This window comes from Vigna radiata, chromosome 8 (assembly GCF_000741045.1).
Source record: "Vigna radiata var. radiata cultivar VC1973A chromosome 8, Vradiata_ver6, whole genome shotgun sequence".
NCBI lineage: Eukaryota > Viridiplantae > Streptophyta > Magnoliopsida > Fabales > Fabaceae > Vigna > Vigna radiata.
This window is the reverse complement of record NC_028358.1, coordinates 44,659,105-44,679,456: the sequence shown is the minus strand read 5'-3', so window position 1 is coordinate 44,679,456 and position 20,352 is coordinate 44,659,105. Positions and strand designations below refer to the sequence as shown.

Sequence of the window (20,352 nt, the reverse complement as noted above, 5' to 3'; positions counted from 1 at the left end):
ACATAAATATACCTTCATTCGACGAAGAGTTTTTTTCTTTCTTTCAATCTTTCTCTTTTTGGTGGTGTATATCAGGTATTGATAAATATTTTGAATGTCCATAAATTATTTTCCTTTTAATATTCACTTTTGCCAGTCTTTACTAATATGAAGACACAACGATAAGTGAAATGTACTGATTATTTGTTTTTGTGTTGAACATAGAAAAAAATGAACTGAAGGTAGTATCTTTGATTTGTGAAGAAGCGTTAAAAAAACTCTTCTTTTGCTACAAGCAAAATCATTACGAATCCAACACGTTCATTGAGCTAACTGGATTTGTGATCATATTAATGTCAATGCCGTATCGTAAATTAGAGCAAATTCAATTTTTATTGTTATTAATAGGGCTAATGCTCTGAGACATAATAGCATTGACGTAACAACGAGGGAATAAAAACTAAAGATTTTTTTAAGGTTTTTTTTTTTTTTTTTATGTGGCTGTAGAGATGTAAGATCCAGTAAGAAAGAAAAAAGAGAATGCAAAGTATATCCTATATGGTCTTATTCTCTAATCAAAGGGTAGATTAATTGATTCCTTTCCTTTCACCATTTTTCACCAACAGGTTGCCACTTTATGGTGGGCCTATAAAGTGCTTGCAAAGCTGAAGGACTGGACAGGAAAAATATCATTTTCACTGGTAAAATTATCAAACACATTCATGCATTGACGTGAATGGAACATGTAAGGCTGAATTTGGTGGTAATAATGAAGCACATTAGGGAATAAAAAGAAATGGAGAAGGGTGATTTATCTTAATCTTAGATCCTAGAAAAGAGAAAAAGCAAAGCAGAAATGGCTTGGCTTTGCAAAAGTGAGTGGTGAAATGCACTCGAAGCAGAGGTCCCAAGAAAAGGCAGAGCAGGGAGTCCCTATTGATGGTTTTCACATGCCCATAATGGTGGTGGCTCCCCTTCTTCCCTCATCATTCAATTGCACTACCAGCTTTCACACTGAGGAATCTATATATGTGAAAGAAAGAAAGAAAGAAAAAAGAAGAAAAGAAAAAGATGTCAGAGCAATGTCCAGTCCACCCATCAGTAGTGAAGCTAAATCATTTCCCACCTTCAAATTCATTAAAAGTGTTCTCTTGGATCCTCCTCAGTATCACACTCCACACCATAAACATTACCCATATCAACTTTTATATCATTCTTTTGACTGCTCTCTCAGTTACTCTACCAATCTTTGACCACCCATTTGGCATCTCAAAATCAAAACCCAAGCACCTTAATGATAATGATAATATTATTATTATTATCTATTATAATTAATGAGCACAGAGGAGGTGCACTAATACTAGCAAAATTCATATGGTTGTTGATATACATGGGTATTACTTAACAGACATTGGGTCCGAATCCGACAAACCCATTAGCTCCATCAACAGAAATCTGAATGCCCTCTTGCTGAATGTTGCCAATGATGGAAAGGGCAGAAGAAGAAGGAGCAAAGGCAAAACAAAAGGTTCCCACATCATCCACTGGGATCAGAAAGTTCCTAGCTGGCAGGGTCAAAATAGGCCCACCCGAAAAGTAAAACGAAACGGTTGGAACCCGAACCGATACAAACCCAAACAGGTCATAACACGTGTCAAATATCGACGCTCCGGAAGCCCGTGGCAGATTGGTGGTTTGGGCTATAAACCCATCTCGGAAAGCCTCGTAGGCCGCCGTTGGCAGCCGCGTCACAGCGGTGCCGGTGTCCATAACGACTCCGCCATCACCCATTTCTGATAATTTGAAAACATCTTCGGGTATGGGTATCCGTAAGCCCCCAACTCCCAGTCCCAAAAGCCCAACATAGTAAAAACTTGGGGCCCGCGGGTTGTGGATCAGTGGAACCCACGCTGCTCCCACGGGCATTGCTTCGCGTCCGAATTCCAGTAATCCGGGGGATTGGGTTCCCCTGCTAACTAAACAATAACTAAAGGCCTCGCCAGTTTGCCCACCGAGCTGGCCCACGAAGGACATGGGCCCACCTCCGAGGCCCAAAAGTCCAGCGGCGCCAACGAACATTCCCTGGTTGCGGTGCCCGCACCCGATTGCGACGTTTCGGATCAAGGTTCGTCCGAAGGTGAGTGTTTCAAGCGCGAGTGTTCCTTTAGTGTAGGACCCGTCTCCGTAGGAGACTTCGTACCGGCAGCGTCCCTCGTGGCAGCCAGCGTTGTCCACGTGGCTGCACACAGTGGACTCGCAGGAGACGCCGGCGTAGGAGGAGGAATCGGCTGGGTTGAAAACCGGGTCGGATTGGTGGTAGCATTGGGTGCAGGGTTCGCATTGGACCCATATAATGTCGCTGCCTGAGTCTATGACCACGTATTGGTTCCGAGGCGGGCTTCCAACTCCTATTCTGACAAAGTACTCTCCGCTTCCCTGTTCCATACCCGAGACCACATCCGACCCGAATGCCTCCGAGTCCAAGGTGGGTTTTCCGGAGGCCAGGCGGCGGAGGAGGGCGGCTACCCTTCTGGAGTCTCGCTTTATTCGGGCGTTGAACCGGGTCTGGTGGTCGTGGGAAGTGTTAAAGGTGGGAACTTTGTCTCTGTGGACTAGTTTTAGTTTCCCTTTTGTTGATGATGAATCAGTGACAGTGTTGGGTGTTTGGTGGTGGTTGGACGGTTGTTTTGGGTTTGGGGTTGGGGTTGGAATGAGTTTGGTTTGTGCGAGGGTTTGTTTTACGTCGAGTTGTTGAAAATGAGGGTATGATAGGTTGTGAGAAGAGGAGGTGCTTAGAAGGAATGAGAGGAGAAGCAGAACTGTGAACATGGTGGTGTGCTATTGATGTTTTAGTTGTTGGTGTGATACGGATGCGTGTGTGTGTGTTGTGTTGTGTTGCGTTGCTTTGTGTTGTGTGCAGAGCGAGGAGGAATTTATTTGGTTGGGTTTTTGGGTGTGTAGGGGGAAAAGGGGTTTACTGTGGAAATAATTGTATGGAAGAGAAGTTTCTGTTTTTGTAGTTTAGTGTTTGGAATGATTTATACGAGTTTTAGAGGTGAGTGGAAAGTTGTATGCATCTTTGAGAGTGGTGCATTGAGAAAGGAGTGGAGCGATGTGGTGGTAGGTTACAGCAAGATGGAAAGGTAGGTGGTGGTGGTGGTAGTGATGGCACATAGTATTTTTGTTAAGGGATTTGACAGTGTAAAACATCTTATTAACTATTGATTTTGTATTGATTGTGCATTTTTGTCTTTACCTGCTACTGCAATTGTGTGTACTAGAAGTGCTCAATGGCCAAATGACCAACCGATAGTGTGCTGGTTTAGCATTTTTATTTTTTTTACTTTTATTAGAATGTTGTCTTTCATTTACTGATGATGTTATTGTTGTCACTTTATTAGTACTAAAATTAACTTGTGGGAAGGAGTGACATGGTTTTGAAGAAAAGGATGGCCCCTTGAAGGGAAAAAAGGGGCGACCAGACGTGTTTGTCTGTGACCCTTTTTTTGGGTCACGCCAACATGATCTGTTTAATAGGAAGAGAAAGAAGGATTGGTATCACTGTTGTGTGGGGAAGAAAGTGATGATGGAAGGACATTGACATTTGGTAAAGCTGCAACAAATTTCCTAGTTACACCAGAAAAATTAGCAATGAATAGTAGGTACGTTCACTCTAACAAATTATCTAGCAATTAAGCCTTCAAGTTAACAACATCTCAGATGAAATGGAAATCAAGTATCTCAAATGATACTGTGCTATTCAATCTATTGGCAAAAGGGAAAACAGAGTTACACATGTATAACAACTGCGTGACAACAGTGTAATGTGTTTATTTTAATTGCAGTATTTGGTGAAAGAATTGATAGCCATGTTGGTTGAAAGTGTTGTTGATGAAGGAGAATAGAAGAAAGAAATAGGAATTATTAGTTGTGGAATAGAGGCTTAACTTTTCCATCAATGATTGCAAAAGAAAAAAATGTGTGGATTCCTAGCATTAATTCATTGGTTGGACTCTCTGCATTATGCATGTGTCACTTTTGAATGCATTCATGCAAAATCACTGTTGTTTTCCCTGGTTTGGGTTTACAAAGAAGGAATTTTAAGGGAATTTAATGACTTTATTGAGTAGGATATGCGCCAGCTTTGCAGCTTTGCATTCACCTTAATTAAAGATTAATTCCTCTCTCTGTCTCTTTCAATCCCTAATCCAAATATCCAATGAGTTTCTTGAATAGCGTGAAGCTTCAAAAGTGGAAGACTTCTAATTTCTTTTAAAAGAGAATACTGTCATTGAAGTATCCATTTTATAATGCTAGCCTTTTTAGTGCAAAACTTTCAATGGGTTCTTTGGACACAATCAATAAAGAAAAAGAACACGAACAACTTACTACTAAAATAATACAATTTTTTTTTTTTTAAATATGTTTTTAATCCCTCTACTTTGGGGTGATTTTGGTTTTAGTCCCTCTTTCAAACTGAGGTACAATTTAGTCTTTTAACTTTAGAAAACTCTGTTTTTAGTTCTTTTTACCAAATTTTTTAACTTTATTTGTTGTTTCAATATGTTAAGTGAGAAACGCTTTTGAAACAACCAATAAAGTTAAAAAAATTTGGTAAAAAGAACTAAAAACAGAGTTTTCTAAAATTAAAGAACTAAATTGTACCTTAGAAAGAGAGACTAAAACCAAAATCACCCTAAAGTATAAGGACTAAAAACATATTTAACCCTTTTTTTTTCTCATCACACAATAATTGTCTCGTTAATCACTTTATTATTTTTGCAACACTTAATACTCTTGTATTTTCATCAAGTATATCTCAAATATAATAATTAATGATATTAAATGTCCTACGTAGACTAATGTGATATTGATATGGATATATTTCAAATACAATAGTTAATTGTAAAGATGTTAATTCAAATTAGGATTTGCAAACAAAATTGATATTACAACCCAAATTCTGAATTTGATCTTGAAGATAGATAAATTGTTCATATATCAATCTAACTACATGTAATACCAATTTTAGATTTATTAGAACTCTTGACTAGAATAATTACCATGATCAATTTTTTTTTATCAAAAATAAATTACAAATTCTAAAATGAGAGTGGATGCATACATTGACTATAAATATGCAAATATTCTTATCGAAATTCTAAACGTGAATTTTCGACAGATAACAAGATTTGAATAGATTAAAAAATGTAATGTGTATTCTTGAAAGGCTTCAATAAAAAAAGTTATTTAGAAAATATTCTAAAGTTCAAGTGAATAAAAATATTGTTATTTTTTTAGTTGAAAAAACGAATGTGTATTTTTTTAAAAAAATACAAAATATATTTAAAGGATTTCTAGATTTAAGAATTCGTGTGATAAAATTGATGACAATAATGATAATGTAACACTTTATCCTAACTAATAATAATAATAATATTGAAATATAATTATACTAATAAAATTTATAATAATTATGGTTAATATTTTATAATGTATTCGACAGGATAGGTATATTAATGATTTGAGTTGAGAAAATATTGATGATGTTGGGAAAAGCACAATATATTTGTATAGAGGACACAGAGAAGAGTGGATAATATACATGTCTGTTCTCCAATCATATGTATGACCATGTCCATATATGCATCAAACAATACAATAATTCAACAACATACATGTCTATGACACTTTATTCTACATGTTGTCTATGCAAGTTTGTTAACAGATAATTTATATATATATTTTTTCAATATTTACTTGATACGAAGACTTTGTTGGTGATTAATTTGTAAATGTTTCCGTAGGGATGGAGTAGCTTTTTTTTCATATATTTGTGAATTTTGTAAATGATCTTTAATAATAATAATAATAATAACTGTTTTCTTAAAAAAGTTTTGCTTTAATTTTTGTTTCAATTGTTTATTTTATCTGTTAGATGATTAATGCAAAAAAACTCCTTATGTACTCTAATTTCAAACTAATTAAAACCCATGAATCTCTTCCATCATAAATGATTGTTCTTTATTTAAAGCTAAAAGGGCTTGATTGATCATGAATGTACAAATATGAAGGTCGGATGGACGGTCAACACTGAGAGAAAGGACGATCGGTCCAAAGAAAACAATCGGTGAGGACCTCTAGAAAATACCGATCAATCGGGACCGATCAGTGCATCCGGTCGATCCTAATTGTCACACCTCGGCCGGTTTGAAAACGTAAGGAACGCGGTTTAAGCAGGTAACCAATAAATACCCAGCCGGTCATTGCGATCACAAATAGCGGCACGAAATTAAGAAAGTAAACAAGATTATGGACATTTGAGCCAAGATTGGGCCGTCATTAAGAAAAGGCTAAACGCAGGCCCACTAAGAAAACTATAAATAAGAGGTCAAAGGTGAGACAGGTAAGAACAGTAAATGCACATTGACCCCTGACTGATACTTTCTCTCTCTATTTCTACTGTGGATTTGAGAACTGACTTGAGCGTCGGAGCCTTTTTGACAGGTACCTGATTGACTTTGGGCTCGAGCTTTGAGAGACTTATTAGAACCGAACGATCGAGAACGTGAGTGAGAACCGGACGACAAGGAGATCGTAAAGGATTAATTACCATCCACCGAAACAATAAACATAAAAAAAAACAATTTCAGTGCTATAAATAATCCAATCAATCGATAAATAGGAGAAAATTCACTCTTAGAACAACCTATATCTTTCATAACATTCACCAACAAGACCTTGTGGTGGACTTTTTTTTTTTTAATTTTAATGACTCGTTATTTTGCATAATGAAAAAAGTGATTCTTCTTTTGTAGTCTTCTATTGTGATTAATAATAAAATAGAGATTAAAATTGTATTAAAGTTGATATCACTTTTATTTTCTCTCGATTAGTGGGTTGCTAGTTTAAAAGTTGAGTGTTTCCTTTATCACATTTTATATTATTAAAAAAACTCCAAAATGACGGCTGAGCTCATCCTTTGCATGGCAATGTTTGGCAGCTAATATTGATTAGAGTGATAGAAAATCTAGGTTAGGAACTTAGGGGCAAACCTTTCTTCTTTTTTCTTTATTTTAATATTTTTTTTTCTTAGTATATGGGTTAGGATTAGTGAAACATAAAGTAAGTAATATTTAAAATGTTCTTCCTCACGTGTATCATGAATTTTTAAAATTTAGGTTTGGAGTCTTTAAATTGTATTTTAGAGAATAGTTACATACATACATATATATATATATATATATATATATATATATATATATATATATATATATATATATATATTATAATTATCATCTATGATAATAATTTGTTTGAAAGTTGGAAATTAATTTAAATCACTCGTAAATTTACGAATTTTCAATTAATTTTATTTATTGGATAGTCAAGATACGAAGGATATTGAAATGTAGCAATGGTTATTGATACGACAAGACCAACCAAGAAAGATATTATTGTTAAATATAAGATAATAGTGGGATTGTCACAAACATAATACAAAATTAATATTTGAGTTCTAGAAAATGTGCACGACTTCTCAATAATTGAGACATTATTACTACCTAAAAGTTCATCTTATATTTTAAAATTTTTCTTTTCCTTTTTTTCCACTCATAATAGTCTATTTCATATCTAAATCGCGATAGTTGGAGAAGTTCTCTTGGTGCATGCTTACGTAGAACCAATGGAAGACACTCATATTTTATTTTATTTTTATTTTAAAATTTAAAAAAAATAGATGATAATAAAAGGAATATTAATTTTGTTCAAGTATAAATAATCAGTTCGTAAAAACAAATATACGAATAAACAAATTAAAGTTTTACAATATAAGGTTGATTTTTGTTCTTACTTTAATATTAAGGATGGATGTCACAAAATTATGTTTGGATTGTTTTCATTATTGGAAAAGGTCTTCTTATTGTTGAGAGAAAATATCCATCAACAAAAGATTTTTGTATGTAAATGTTTATGAGAGATAAATATTCATAAAAAAATATTAATTATATTTATAAAATTACATAATAAATAATAATAAAATAATAAATAATAACAAATACATTAACTATTAAGATTTAATTATAATATTTGAATATGTCTCAAATATACATACAAAGTTTAAAATCTGTTTTTATTGAATTGTGTTTTTTAATATTTTATTAGATCAAATAAAAACAATTTCAAATATATATATATATATATATATATATATATATATATATATATATATAAACCTCATCTTACTTTTTATTAAAATGAAATCATTTTACATTTACAAATAACTTTGGTAAAGTTCTGCTTTTTTTTAACGTGAAAACTTTTTATAAAATATCATTGAGATTAGTTACATATATAACCATTAAAATAAAATCTTTTACAAAATAATATTACTTTAAAAAAATTACCCAACTAAGTTCACTTATATTTTGTTTATCAAAATAAACTTATTTATTATTATTTGGACGATTATATATTAACATATTTTTTTACAGTATATTATTATAACATACGTGTAATTTTTTTATTGGTTATCGATATATTAATAAATAAATAATAAACTGATAAAAAAAATTACACATTACTTTGTTAAAATATTATAAAAAAAAATGTGTCAATATCTTTTTGCTTATTATTTATAGTTTGGAGGTTGAGAGTATAACCAATAGCCTAAAAAAGGCGATGATTTTATCGTGGGAGAGATTAAAAAGATTTACGTATTGACATCACATGTGAAACACTCTTAAAAGTAATGATTTGCATAGTATTTAATAAAATTAAATTATGAATATATATTATTTATTTATAATTAAATAATATATTAAAATAGGTTTTCAAACAAATCTTATACGAAATTAGGTATATTATGATAAATATTAGAATTCTGTATTATTTACATCAAAAATAGTAAAGGGATTTAATTCCATAAATAAAGTGGAGAGTTGTTTATTTGATCTCGTTCAATTCTATCAACACCTAGTGTAAAATAATCTACATCGATACTTCAATAAATAATTAAAGAAAAAATTATATAAGTTATAGTTGGAAATATGGAGAATAATATCTTCCACCTTATATTATAATTTAATGCGTTTGTGATAAAAATGCCTTATATAATTCTTAAAGTTTACAGCCAGAGCATTGCAAGTCTATTTGTTGTTGATAATAGAAGGTCTATTTTATAAATCATAATTAAACGTTTTGTTACCTCTAATTATAAAATAATATTATTTAGCTTCAAAAATTTGTATTTTTCTTATCAATTTCAAATATCACAAATATAATTTTCTTACTTTTGTCTAATTTTTTTTTAATTATTTTACTTTTATAACTGACTTGCTATCTATTTTGACTTTTAGAAAATTGATATTTATTTCGTAATTCAAACTCCATATTAAAACGCATACCAATACGAAAAAGATCTCAAAATTAATCGAAAATAAAATTGTTTTCACCTACTTATTTCGTTATTACACAGTGAATATATATATATATATATATATATATATATATAATTATAATTGTAATTAATAAAAATAATATCAATTTTTTTTAAGATATCAGAACAATATTCTTTAAGTTGTGAATAAATATTTTTTATTTTCAACTTTGATATAATTCTTTTGTTATCCATGATTTTTATAAGAATATTTACAAGTTCTCATTTAAAAAAAAATGGTTAAATATGTTTTTAGTCCATATACTTTGGGGCGATTTTGATTTTAGTCCCTCTTTCAAACTAAGGTACAATTTAGTCCTTCAACTTTTGAAAACTCTGGTTTTAGTCCTTTTTACCAAATTTTTTTAACTCTATTTGCTGTTTCAAGCACGTTTCATTATAGCATTTGGATTGTTTACACTGTTTGACACATTTTTGTTTCAATGTTAACTGAGAAACGTATTTGAAATAACAAATAAAGTTAAAAAAATTTGGTAAAAAGGACTAAAACCAGAGTTTTCAAAAGTTGAAGGACTAAATTGTACCTTAGTTTGAAAGAGGAACTAAAACCAAAATCGTCCCAAAGTATAGGGACTAAAAACATATTTAACAAAAAAAAATGATATCAAACCATTATCAAATTTCTCTTTAATAAAATGTTTATTCACTTTAATATAATTTGTTTTATCATATTGTATTGAACTGTGACTATGTTAATCTTATAATTTTGTTACAATATTCTATTTTATCTTCAAATCTTTCCATATAATTTTATATTATATGACTATTTTATCTTACAAAAGTTACTTCCGTGTTGTCAGTTCAAAATTTTTTAAAAACAATCTTTCTATAGTAAGATTTTTGGAACAAGATTTCTGAAATATATAAAATGAATTTTTCAAAATGAGTTATTTTCATGTTTTCTCTTTCTTCTTCTTCTTCTTCCTCTGTCAATGGCGATGAGAATCACAGCAGTAACAGTGGTGCCGACAGTGATAAGAGTGCAATTAGTAAAATGTGGTGTTGCAAGCAAAAGCCTCGATTGACTCTTTTCCTGCCAAAGTAATTGCCATATATGATTGAAAAATGATAATGGAAGAGTAATGAAAAATAATTCCTGATAAAAAAAAAAATCTGCATATATATGATTGAAAATTAAATTCTGATTCATATTTGAAAACCTAATTATTTATCAACTATATCGACTTTATTGATAATATAAGTGCGTATAATTTTCTAATAAACTCGCATCAATTTGACTCAATAATACTTATGCTACTAATTTTCTTTTTTATATTTATCGTCTGTGAATGATTGCATTCAAATATTTACAAACTAAACATAATGTTAGTTTTAATATCTAATTTAAACACTAAATTTTGTTTTATTGTTTTTTTATTATGAAATTTGGTTGATGTCTTATTTTTAATTAGGATAACAAGTCAGATATAAATAATGTTTATCTATTGTTTAATTTGTAATATTCTTTTTTGTTACTGATTCCGTTACCAGTTATATACTATTTAAAAAAGTATTTTAAAATTAGCATATATTTATAGACACTTATAAATATTAAAATTATATATTTTATAAATTTTTAAAAATAAAATATAAATAAAATTATTAGAAAAATATAAAATATAATATAAATAAAAATTTAATATTAATTATATTAATAAAATAAAATATAAATTTGATTTGATTTTAGTTAAATTTAATTTAATAAAAAATAAATTAAAACTTTAATTATTTATTTTTAAATAATAATAGCGCGAATATAAATAATATAATACTCGTAGTTAACTCATTTATAAGAATGTTAAAATAATTGTTATCTCTTATTTAAGATAATAAATATCTATCGATACTAATGATTTACTTTTTAATTATGATTTACTTTTTAGTGAGGGTTTTTAACAATCAATATCTGAAGAGTGTTTGGACAAATTCTTCTTTGGAAAATTATATTTTAACACAATTTTTTGACACTATGTTGACACTGCACACACCTATCATATCAAAATGTGATGAGATGATTTCAAATTTAAAAAGTTGAGACAGGGTATATTTGGAAGAAAAAAACAAAAGTTTGTTTTTTTAATTTGAAATCGTCCAACCACATTTTGATACGGATGCAGTGTCATGACACGTGTGCAGTGTCAAAATGATGTCAAAAAATGGTGTTAAAATATCATTTTCCTTCTTCTTTATACTTTATGTGTAATTCTGCATCCAATTAAACTTTTGATTTTCGTTTGGCGCTAAACTGTTTTACCAAATGCCGTGTTCTCCAGTGGTGGTTGAGTTTGAATTTGAAAGAATTAACCAGGTGAGAATGATTTGTTTCATTCATGCTTTATTGTAGTTACGGATTTTTAAAGGAAATAATCTATATTTTGAGGGTTTGAACTGTGATTTTGCTGTTTTTGAGTGATTTAATGGTTCTCAACGCATCATTTGCATTCATATATCCATTCAATTCAATCATGTCCATATCAGTTCCATTGCATAATTTTGACTCTTCATTCTCACATGCATTTCATCAAGCAGTTGGTGCATTCAAGGGTTTCACTCAGGCATTTCGTGAAACAGTTTTGGTATTCACATTTCCACATAGCTTTTCTTCATTTTAACTCATGTTTCCATACATCATTCATGACATTCTATACGTGCATCGGTCATTCCTAATCACTCTGGATTAGTTTCATGCTAGATTTGCATTTTTCTCATCCATATTATCATACATTCTGTAAAGCAGCATTGTATATTTAGTCCATTACATTATATCCATTTCATTCTTTAGACTAATAGTTGTTGTATCCATATTTGTTTATAGTTCTACATTATAACCCCAATTTTGTGACATTAGTCATGGTTAAGCTCTTACAAGCTAGCTACTAAAATTAGAGTTCCTAGGATTGACTCAGGTTTCCCCTATACATTAGAGGGGGAATTTGATTTTTGGCTAGAGTTCTATGCAACGATGGGCTCTATCAGAAGAAGCTGTGGGATGGGATGGAAAACATGACAAATGTGTCTCCTTGGAATAACTTTTGAGCAATTGTTATATTACAAACGTTTGACAAATTGTTATTTACTTCTATTATTACAGGCATCAAAGCAACTATGGTTCTAAACCTTTGTTTCGTAACTGTGCTCTTGCGATCTTTTCTGGCTTTACTGAAGTAGAAATTTGAATTTTGCAAGCTCCTAAGGTAGATTATTATTTAATTATGCTAGTACTTTGTAATTTTTATCCTGCATTGACAATCTTATTTATTTTTTCTCTGAATTGTAACTTCGTTTGTTGCTGCTGTTATCAATGTTTTTTCAATTTGGAATTGCGTTCAGTTGTAGATCAGAGAGGTGGAAGACTTCAATTCAGGACATGGGAGGTGGAACTTCAATAATAAGGTATTTAATTCAACTTTTGATCCACAGTCTTATGTTCTTAGTTGAATTATGTTGAAATTTGGCTGTAGTGAGTAACTTATCGTTTATGAAGAAATCCACTTATATGACCGAGTACATGTACTATTTATTTACGTTTTCTTATTTATTCCCTCTGGTATTTTATAGACAATTATACACATTTGCATTAAGTATATGATTGATGAGTTTGTTGTGTTTTTACTATATATTGAATAGAATGAAACATGATGTTTGAAAACTTTTTGGATTATAAAAATATTACAAAATCACATTAAATAAAAAAGTAATAACATAAGCGCATTATTTAACTTTCTTTAATAGTGAAAGCATATTCTCTCATACCATAAATAAAGAGAATTCAATTATATTTCGTTCAAATATTATATATTTCAATTTTTCATTGAAATTTCTCTAGTTTGAACACTCGGTCAGACTATAACCACAATTCCATTACCTATTTTGAGTTGTTTATTCTACTGTTCTGTAACTTATTGCTGCCTGCGCCATTGAAGATGTATCAACAGTTTCCCATAATCCGGAAGGTTTTCTTTGATGACAGGAACTTGTTTGAAGTTTTGTGTCCACGCATGCAACCGAGGAAATTTGTTGGGTTCAATTAATTTCATCCCAACAATTTCCTCCAAGCCTTCCAACCAATGGCTTAGGCATCCATATGCTATGTCCACCATTCCAATGTTGTTGCCTCCAAAGAATTTCTTCTCTCCTAGACCTTGCTCTTCGATTACTGATATAGTTTCTTGTGCTCTTTTCCATGCACTTGCTCTTTCTTGTTCATCTTTGTGAGGTCGGAGAAACAGATCAGTGATAGAGGCGATCTAGAAAATCAAACGCACACCAGCTGTTAGAGAATATTACGGAAAAAAAGTTGTGTACAGTAATAGAGATGAAATAAAAATACCGAATCTTCTCCAAATTTAATCCAAAAGCGAGCCAAGGCTTTCTGATGGTTGTCTTTTGGCAGCAAAGGGTTGTGTGGCCATGTGTCTTCGATGTATTCAAGGATGACCATAGACTCTGGAATGGCTCTGCCTCCATGAATGAGCACTGGGACTTTCTTGTAAACTGGATTGGATTGCAGAAGTAGCTCACCTTTGTTGTGTCTGTCAATCTCTATGTACTCATAACTAATGCCCTTCAACTTCAGAGCCCATATCACCCTATGAACGAAAGGGCTAGACCAAAACCCAAGCACTTTAATCTCTCCCATTGTTGCTTATTTTCAGTTGCAGTTGCAGTGCAACACGGAACCTTATAATAACAATAACATTCGTCTTATTATCTTATCTTGGACTAAGTCAAGGAGCTTATTCCAATTCGTCTTATCTTTCCTCTTTGGATATCTCGTCTTTTATTCCATCGAATTCTTCAGTCACGTATTAAAATCAAACTCTGATAGTTTTTGTTTGTTTCAGATATCGAATTTGCTTGGGAAGTCTGATGGAAAGAGACATATTCCTAACAAAAGCAAGAAAAGAGGCAATTTTCAAACTGTGGTATCCACTTTTCTATTGTCTGCTATTATTAGTCACAATTTGTCTTATGTGAGGTTGTTTCCATAATAAATTGTAAAAGATCCAACCATTATGATTCTTATATTACTTAATTATATATTTTTACTTCTGTTAGACTACTTGTTCTTTTGGTAACAAGAGAAAGTTCATAAATTTTGGTTTTGACTTTGATTTTTACTTCACCTCTTCTTACTTTTATATTCATTTTACACCTTTTTCTTTAACCATTTAAATTCACATATTCTATTTTCTTTTATTCACTCGTCTACAAAACCCTCTTAAAAGAGACTAAATTTTCAGTAACCCTGTTTTCTAACCCCTTTGAACCCATTACCCTTGTGTAGCAGATATCATATTCTCCCCTAACCCATATTCACAAGGCTTGTGAGCTATGGTTGTGAAAATGACAATTTTTTTAAATTAAGATATTTCATATATGTTTTATATAAGTATTATTAAAAAAATATTGTATTACAGCATAAGATGTTTATTATATATTTAAATAATAATTTATATATTCGAATTATTTATTTATCATAATAAAATATATTATAATATAACTTAAATATTTATAGTTATTTTTTGGATAAAATTTATCAATCAACAATGAAAACACTTGCAGATAGTCTTCTTGGGTTTTCAAAATTCATCCAAAAGAAATTAGGGAAACTGATTTTTTTCTTTTAAAAGTAACCAAGTACATGGCCTATTCTGAAAGTTTCAGAACCGTGTCCAAAGAATGTCCAAATTAAAAATAGTACTAATAACCAGATTACAATTTCGAAAAAACCCGAATAAACTCTGATTTTTTTCAACGATGTCAACAAAATTAGAACCTAAAGTACTGTATGTTGTATAGTTTTCAACCAATCTTACTAAATTTTGTAATCAGTTTTTTATTAGAGTTAACTGCCAATGAATAGAATGTATGTAATTATGCTTTGAAACATAATAATCGTATGAATAATCACCAGATCAAAACAAATCCTGCCAACAATTACTAATAATCATGTATAATAAAAAAAATCAGTTTAATTAATATATAGGTATTAATTAAAACAACTAAACTCTGATTTTCCTAACTAGAAAAAGGTGAGACTTGTTTCAGAAACTAAGCAAATGAGAAGAATATATCCTTAGAAAGAGAAGGTGATTAGAAGGGTGCAGAAAAAAAAGAAAAAATCACAAACTTAGATCTCATTAATATTTATAATAGTTGTTTTCTCGTTTATTCGATATGGGCTTATTTTTTTAGTGTTTTAAGACATCGTACATAAATTCTCAATTCTAATTTTAAAAATGAAATAATATTGTATTATTTTGGTAACTAAAATGCATAATCAGATATTAAAAAAAACGACTATAATAAAAGTGCCACATATTCAAGTCTCAGTGTGAATTATTAATTGAAGAATATGAGGGTGGTTTCAACAATGATTTCTTAATAAACATTGTTATCTTGCAACTTAAAACATGTGTTAACAAGTCGTTCACTTTTATTAATATATATTTAAATGAAAATACTCAAAAACTATAGTATTGTCTTCCTACACGATTCATTAATTAACACGCCTACTAAAAGAAAGGAAAATATTCTTTTAATAAGTAATTCTTTTATAACATATTATGATTGATACGTTTTAAATAAATAGATCAATAAAATAATAGTATATAATTTATTGTTAAATTTTTTTATTAACATATTAGGGTCCTGAATAACAAAATATAAAAATAAAATTTAATAATGATTTTATTTATTATAATGTGTATTATTATATCATCATAATAATAATGTTCTCATTCAAAATATTATCACTCATAATAAAATTGTATAAAAAATATTTTATTGTAAACTAAATCTTCATGCTAGCTATATCTAAAAGGACTTCACTTTGCCCATAAGGGTACATTGTTGTGGAAGCATTTTACGTACACCTTCTCCATCAAAAAGTACTAGCAATTTGTTTCTCTACACACACGTACATGCACGCATCAATTTACATGCACGTAGCTCTGCTCAGTAGATGATGATAAACATAGTTGAGATGAAGAATGTGCCAAAGCACTCTGAATTCTTCGAACTATTCTGATCCGGCAGAAGGTACGTCATTCTGAGCTATATCCGTCTTTGGTTTCTCACAAGTCACAACAATCTTATCACCATTTTCAACGTCTTCGAACTCTCTAAAATATGCCATTCTGCCCAGATCTTCAACTTCATCCATGACGCGATCAAGTTTGGCCACCATCTCCACAAGCAAAGAGGTGAAAGCTGCAAAGGGTAAAGCTTCTGAGAACTCAAGGCTTACTATCGCAGCCTTACTCAGTTGTGTCCTTAAAACCTTCTTTGTAAGCTCCCGAGAGTGCTCTCTGGATCTACATCCAAGCCGAGAAGAAGAACCAATATTCTTAACACTTGGTGATGATGTTCTGGTGTCTTCTTCAAGCTTTTGGTCATGGTGTTGAACTGCTCGACCATTCTTGGAACCTAGTACAAGTTGTGGTTGTGATTTCAAGGCACTGTTGAGGTCTTGTAATGCTGCATTGAGATTGTTGGAGAGCATTTCAGGGGAGAACTGACGATTGTTCCTTATGCTGTTGGCCAGTTCCCTTAATACTTTCGAAACTTCCTCTCCAAGTCTGATGCAAGAGTCTTTGTAGAGTGCACGAATTGATTTTGGTGTCTGATGAAGGAAGTGTTAATAGATAAATAATAAGATTATGGTAACAAGCATCAAACGAGAAATTATTTTTTCTTAGAAACTAAGATCTGATATAAGTTTTTCTTAGAAGTTTCATAGCCCTCTAAAATGTCACGATGCTTGGAACAACAGGGTTAAGGATACTATCAAGATATGCTTACGTTTTTGAAAGAGTAATGATCTTTTGATTTACATTTATCTTTTGGATTGAAAGTTCAGTCGATGGAAAAACTCGCTTTCTTAAGTGTTTTTGTTTCTAGACGATTTGATCAGTACCTGAATTTCAGATTGCAGACATCCATGTAGTGCAACAACAGTGTAACTGAAATAGCGAAGTGCAGCTCCAACTTTTGCATATTGATGCCATGGGATTCTGTGAAAATATCTTAAGTATCTTGGTTCCCAGCTTGCTTGTAATGCCTGTTTTCCATTTAACAATTCACACATGAACTTGTATCACAAATCACTAATTTCTGACATGTTTCATATAGGAGGAAAGAGGCATTAATTACCAGTGTTTCATCGGTTGTTTTGGAATCTAAAAGAGCCTTGTAACCTTTGTAAATAGGATCCTCAGATGAATCATCTTGACATGTTGATTCTTCAGAATCATTAAAATATTCCCTGACACAGACTGCATGATTGTTTTAGCCATCAATGATAATCTTCAACAGTTATTTGTTTTGACAAACTTTCAGTGTATGTTCATTTTAATTACCTTGTATGCAGTTGGCCAAGCCTTCAAGCCTTGATATGGTGTTGTTGTGGAGATCTTCCCCCGACCAGTTTGGAAACACCAATATGCTCATCACAAGGCATATTGCACAACCTATGGCAATGGTGGTAATACGATCTTCTGCAATGCTCCAAACATCATCAATGCGATAGCTTGATACAGTTATCAAATTAAAGGTCAGGAGAAAGATCAGAACACCATAGTCATAATTCTTCTTGATGTAGGGGATAAACCTCACATAACTTGTCATTGTTCCTGCCAACCAAAAGCAAAACGGTGACTCCAAAAACATATTTGGTAACTCCATACACAAGACAGAAAACCAGGTTATTACAAGTTTTTTGCTTTATAGATACTGAAAACGACAAACATAGGCCAAGAACTTGAACGATAACTTAATCTTAAGTGTTTGTACTTTGTATGATTGTGTCTGTCTAGCTATACAAATCAATTAAGTTTCTCTAAAATTTTCAACTAATAGACACTTCTATGGCATGCCAACAGCAAAATTAATTCATCAGATCTCTATTTTGGTAACTCTCCAAAGGCCTTTGAAATTATATTTAAGCCGAGGAAATTTTCTTTCATGCCATAGTAGTAAATGGTTACCTATAATGAAAACTGCAATAGCAATGAAAACCGCTCGAAAAATCCGACCAGGGGCATCTGCAATATATTCAGTGAGAAATGCCAATGATGCTGCTAGCAGAGTTCCCAATCCTCTATTCAGTCCTTTGGATAATGTTGCCCCTACAATCAGAGAAAAACCAAAAGGGATGCTTCAATACCTATTGAATGACCTTGCTGAGATTCAGAAACAAAACAATGTGACTGAGATAACCTTACCTACAGTAAACTCCATCACCACAACCACTGTCATGACAGCCCACATAGCATTTTGCCCTATCCCATTGAACAATGGCTCCATCAGATACAGCAAAGAAACTAGTGTTAAAGCTATGCCAACTTTGAAAGAATGAATCACCCTTCTCGGATCCTCCTTGCCAACCTTCCATGTTTCTCTCCCGGCCAAACCAGGAAACCTTTTCACCTTATCAGCAAAGCAATGGACATACCCCATTTGCTCAGAGCATCTGTTACTCCTAACATCGTTTTCAGCCATAGAAACCTTCAAACCCTTCACCACCTCTGATTTCTGAGCACAAAGATCGTTAACGTGTTTCCGTTACGATCAAGGGTATGTTATGCTTTGCTTAGAAGCTTTCACAAAATGACAAGGAACATGCAACAAAGACAGAGGGAAAACGTTTCCCTCTTAATGATGAACACCGATTATATATTGGATGCAGACAGTTCCAGCCGTTTTGTTGGTGTTTATAACAGAGAAATATATTCAAGTTGATTGCATTCGTAGGTACTTAATGTCAATGTTCAGTGGATAGTTATCGTTTTGGTGACCAGAATCTTATATAACAATTAAATTCCCACAACCAACTTTTATACCAGAAAATGTTAACATGGTTCATTACCATTATTAACTATTTTTTGTATATAGAAAAATACAGATAGATGTGTACTAGAATTAGCAAGGATTTAATATATATATTTTTTAAAATAATTTGTTAAGAATCTTCCATAATTATATGTTTTAGATGTATTTGCTGTTCATTGCAAAATACAACTGTGTGGACTAACGTTGATCGTACACATGGCACAACATTCTTGGTGTTATTGGTTAATTTGGAAATTTGAGTACAGCTGATATCTGCTTTTTTAGTTGCATGAACAGGTTGATTCTATGTATACATGTGACTATTAGTGTTCTAAAATGATCTTAGTTGTCTTTTCTTTTGAAAAACAATAAAATAGGTTGTTGGTTGTAGTCATTTTCTGTCTCGCTTATCAAAAGTAGAGCAACCTGCTTATATTTGTTGGTTGCAGTATTGTCGCAAAGTTTTAGTACAACACGTCTCTTATTTAGAATTGCTCACATGTAATGGCGATAAAGTTAGATTTTTCTCCATAGAAAATAGAATACGATGAAGAGAAAGAAAAGAAAAAGTAAAGGTAATTATAAAAGGTAACCAATATCATGACAAAAATAATTATAAACAGTGAAAATTTGTTCGTAGGGACAGAAATTAACGTAAGAAATTACAGTTTCAGGCGATTGTCCGACAAAATTATATTTGCTTTCTTATTTTGTCTTTACTTCTTATTGTTTCTTATAGGAGCTTAATCTTAGTCATCCGATGATATTGATTTTGTTGGTTGCCACTGTAACTCACCTACTCTGATTTTTATCTTAAGTGATACTCTTTGTAGATATAACAACCGACTTAAATGTTTTAAATAGTTGATTTTTTTTTATTTTTTATTTTTTAATAAAAAGTGAAAATGTATTAAAAGTTTATTGATGAGAATTTCATTAACTCATTATAAATGTTTATTTCATATAAAAATACATATTAAAATATCTGAGTAACATAATACTCAATATTATCTTGAAAAACATGTAATATATTAGGCTATAAATAATATTTTACAATTTTATTATATTATTATTATCAG

The 20,352-nt window shown here is 31.3% G+C and overlaps 3 protein-coding genes and 1 long non-coding RNA gene across 4 annotated transcripts; 1 reads left to right on the top strand and 3 right to left on the bottom strand.

Moving 5' to 3' along the window:
* Positions 1-516: 516 nt before the first annotated feature.
* Positions 517-3,309, bottom strand: LOC106769984 (protein ASPARTIC PROTEASE IN GUARD CELL 2). Its single transcript, XM_014655806.2, has one exon. The coding sequence runs from the start codon at positions 2,806-2,808 to the stop codon at positions 1,381-1,383; it is 1,428 nt and encodes a 475-aa protein (XP_014511292.1). The 5' UTR covers positions 2,809-3,309; the 3' UTR covers positions 517-1,380.
* Positions 3,310-11,660: 8,351 nt separating this feature from the next.
* On the top strand, positions 11,661-14,459 carry LOC106771039. The gene is made up of 4 exons (XR_001376431.2): positions 11,661-11,747; positions 12,531-12,633; positions 12,770-12,832; positions 14,284-14,459. It is a non-coding gene; the product is annotated as an uncharacterized LOC106771039 (long non-coding RNA).
* Positions 13,185-14,197, bottom strand: LOC106771038 (probable glutathione S-transferase). Its single transcript, XM_014656919.2, has 2 exons — positions 13,770-14,197; positions 13,185-13,686 (listed from the first exon to the last, which is right to left on the bottom strand). The coding sequence occupies exons 1-2, from the start codon at positions 14,076-14,078 to the stop codon at positions 13,339-13,341; spliced, it is 657 nt and encodes a 218-aa protein (XP_014512405.1). The 5' UTR covers positions 14,079-14,197; the 3' UTR covers positions 13,185-13,338.
* Positions 14,460-16,161: 1,702 nt separating the features above from the next.
* LOC106771367 (aluminum-activated malate transporter 12) lies at positions 16,162-19,222 on the bottom strand. The gene is made up of 6 exons (XM_014657337.2): positions 18,667-19,222; positions 18,430-18,570; positions 17,803-18,075; positions 17,597-17,718; positions 17,361-17,504; positions 16,162-17,066 (listed from the first exon to the last, which is right to left on the bottom strand). The coding sequence occupies exons 1-6, from the start codon at positions 18,941-18,943 to the stop codon at positions 16,464-16,466; spliced, it is 1,560 nt and encodes a 519-aa protein (XP_014512823.1). The 5' UTR covers positions 18,944-19,222; the 3' UTR covers positions 16,162-16,463.
* Positions 19,223-20,352: the final 1,130 nt, after the last annotated feature.